This window comes from Melopsittacus undulatus, unplaced genomic scaffold (genome assembly GCF_012275295.1).
Source record: "Melopsittacus undulatus isolate bMelUnd1 unplaced genomic scaffold, bMelUnd1.mat.Z mat_scaffold_49_arrow_ctg1, whole genome shotgun sequence".
Taxonomy (NCBI): domain Eukaryota; kingdom Metazoa; phylum Chordata; class Aves; order Psittaciformes; family Psittaculidae; genus Melopsittacus; species Melopsittacus undulatus.
The window spans coordinates 405,089-406,879 of record NW_022994370.1 but is presented as its reverse complement, the minus strand read 5'-3'; the positions used below and the strand labels follow the sequence as shown (position 1 = coordinate 406,879).

Sequence of the window (1,791 nt, the reverse complement as noted above, 5' to 3'; positions counted from 1 at the left end):
TAACAAATCAGCACATTGTAACATCAACTCCTTTTTAATGCAAGCAGCTGAATGCTCATAGATTTAGGATGCTTCAATGTGCTGGAGCTCAGAAAACTATGTGGATGTTATCTGTTAGGAATGATCTCAAACAGTTTGATAAATGTGGTTTGTTGATTGGAATGATAACTAAAAGCCAAGTGAAAATGGGTGCAGTTCATTCATGTGTAAGCTGGATTTCACTGGGACTGGGACTTTCTATCCCCCTGGTTTACATGTGTTACTATGAGGTTTTCAGGTGTCTTCTGAACAAATTAGCTCTGAAAACTGAAAAGTGAAAATGAAGAAAGATCTGATTCTTTTCTTTAATCTGAAAACACATGTGCTTGAATGAACTGAGTTTTAAGGGACCTAGCACTGAAAATGTCATTTGTTCCTTGAATGTGCTCCTTGTTCTTTTCAGGTTACCTCAAATGTATAACATAAAATATATGTAATTTGGGTTAAAAATACAGTAGAATATACAGAGATTTGACAGTTAAACTGGCCAGTGTTTGGATTAAACTATGGTCCAAAAGTGTCTAAATAAATCCATCGTTTTAAAGTCTTCCAGCATAGAAAACCAAAGACACCATTTGTTGCTTCAGTTGCTTCCTGTTCTTTTCAAATACCTTCACTGAAAACCAAAAAACATATAGTTTGGGGTTAAATCTATAGCAGAATATGTGAATTTATGCAAAATGTGGCAGTTAAAATAGTGACTGATAGTTGTTATATATGGTCCAAAAGTGAATCTCCACTTTAAAAGTGTTCTGTTTCTCTTCCTTTTGCCTCAGCAGGTAACGCCAGGTGATGGGAGGAAATCAAACCCAGATTAAATTCATCCTGTTAGGAATTACAGACAGCCCTCGTGCGCAGACCCCTCTGTTCGTGTTGTTTCTATTGATTTACATTGTCTCTTTGGTGGGGAACGTTGGCATTATCACATTGGTGAGGGTGTCTCCCAGCCTCCACACCCCCATGTACTTCTTCCTCACCCATTTTGCCTTCATTGACATCTGCTATTCCACAGTCATCTCCCCCAGGATGCTGGCAGACCTCTTATCAGAGGACAAAACCATTTCTTTCACTGCCTGCATGATGCAGTTCTTCACCTTTGCTTTCTTTGCTACTATTGAGTGTCACCTGCTGGCCATGATGGCCTACGACCGGCACGTTGCCATCTGCCAGCCCCTGCTCTATGTGACCATCATCTCCAGCCGTGTCTGCTGGCAGCTGGTAGCATCATCCTACCTATTTGCCTTCCTCAGTGCCATCATCTACACATGGTGTGTGTTTGGAGGTTCCTTCTGTGGTCCCAACCGCATTGACCACTTCTTCTGTGATGCAGTTCCAGTTCTAAAGCTCGTGTGCTCTGACACCCACAGCAGTGAGATGATCTTCTTTTCCTTTGTCACCATCAATGCGGTGGGTGCAAGCGTGGTCATTTTGCTCTCCTACATCTCTATCATTCGCACCGTGCTGAGGATGTGCTCAGCACAGAGCAGGGCCAGAGCTTTCCACACCTGCACCTCACATTTAATGGCCGTTTCCATGTACTTTGGGCCAGCATTCTTCATGTACCTGCAACCCTCTTCTAGGCACGGGAGCCTGGATAAGGTGGCCTCCATCTTCTATGCCATGGTCACTCCCATGCTCAACCCATTCATCTACAGCCTGAGGAACAAGGAGGTGAAGGGGGCTCTGCTGAAGTCTGGGAGAAGGCTTTTCAGGCACTGGCAACATGCAAGACTTGTACCATCCAGGACATGA

At 43.6% G+C, this 1,791-nt stretch overlaps 1 protein-coding gene across 1 annotated transcript; it reads left to right on the top strand.

Moving 5' to 3' along the window:
• The first annotated feature begins 831 nt into the window (after positions 1 to 831).
• LOC117438564 (olfactory receptor 1020-like) lies at positions 832 to 1,791 on the top strand. Its single transcript, XM_034074035.1, has one exon. It carries the CDS (start codon positions 832 to 834, stop codon positions 1,789 to 1,791), a length of 960 nt encoding a protein of 319 aa, XP_033929926.1.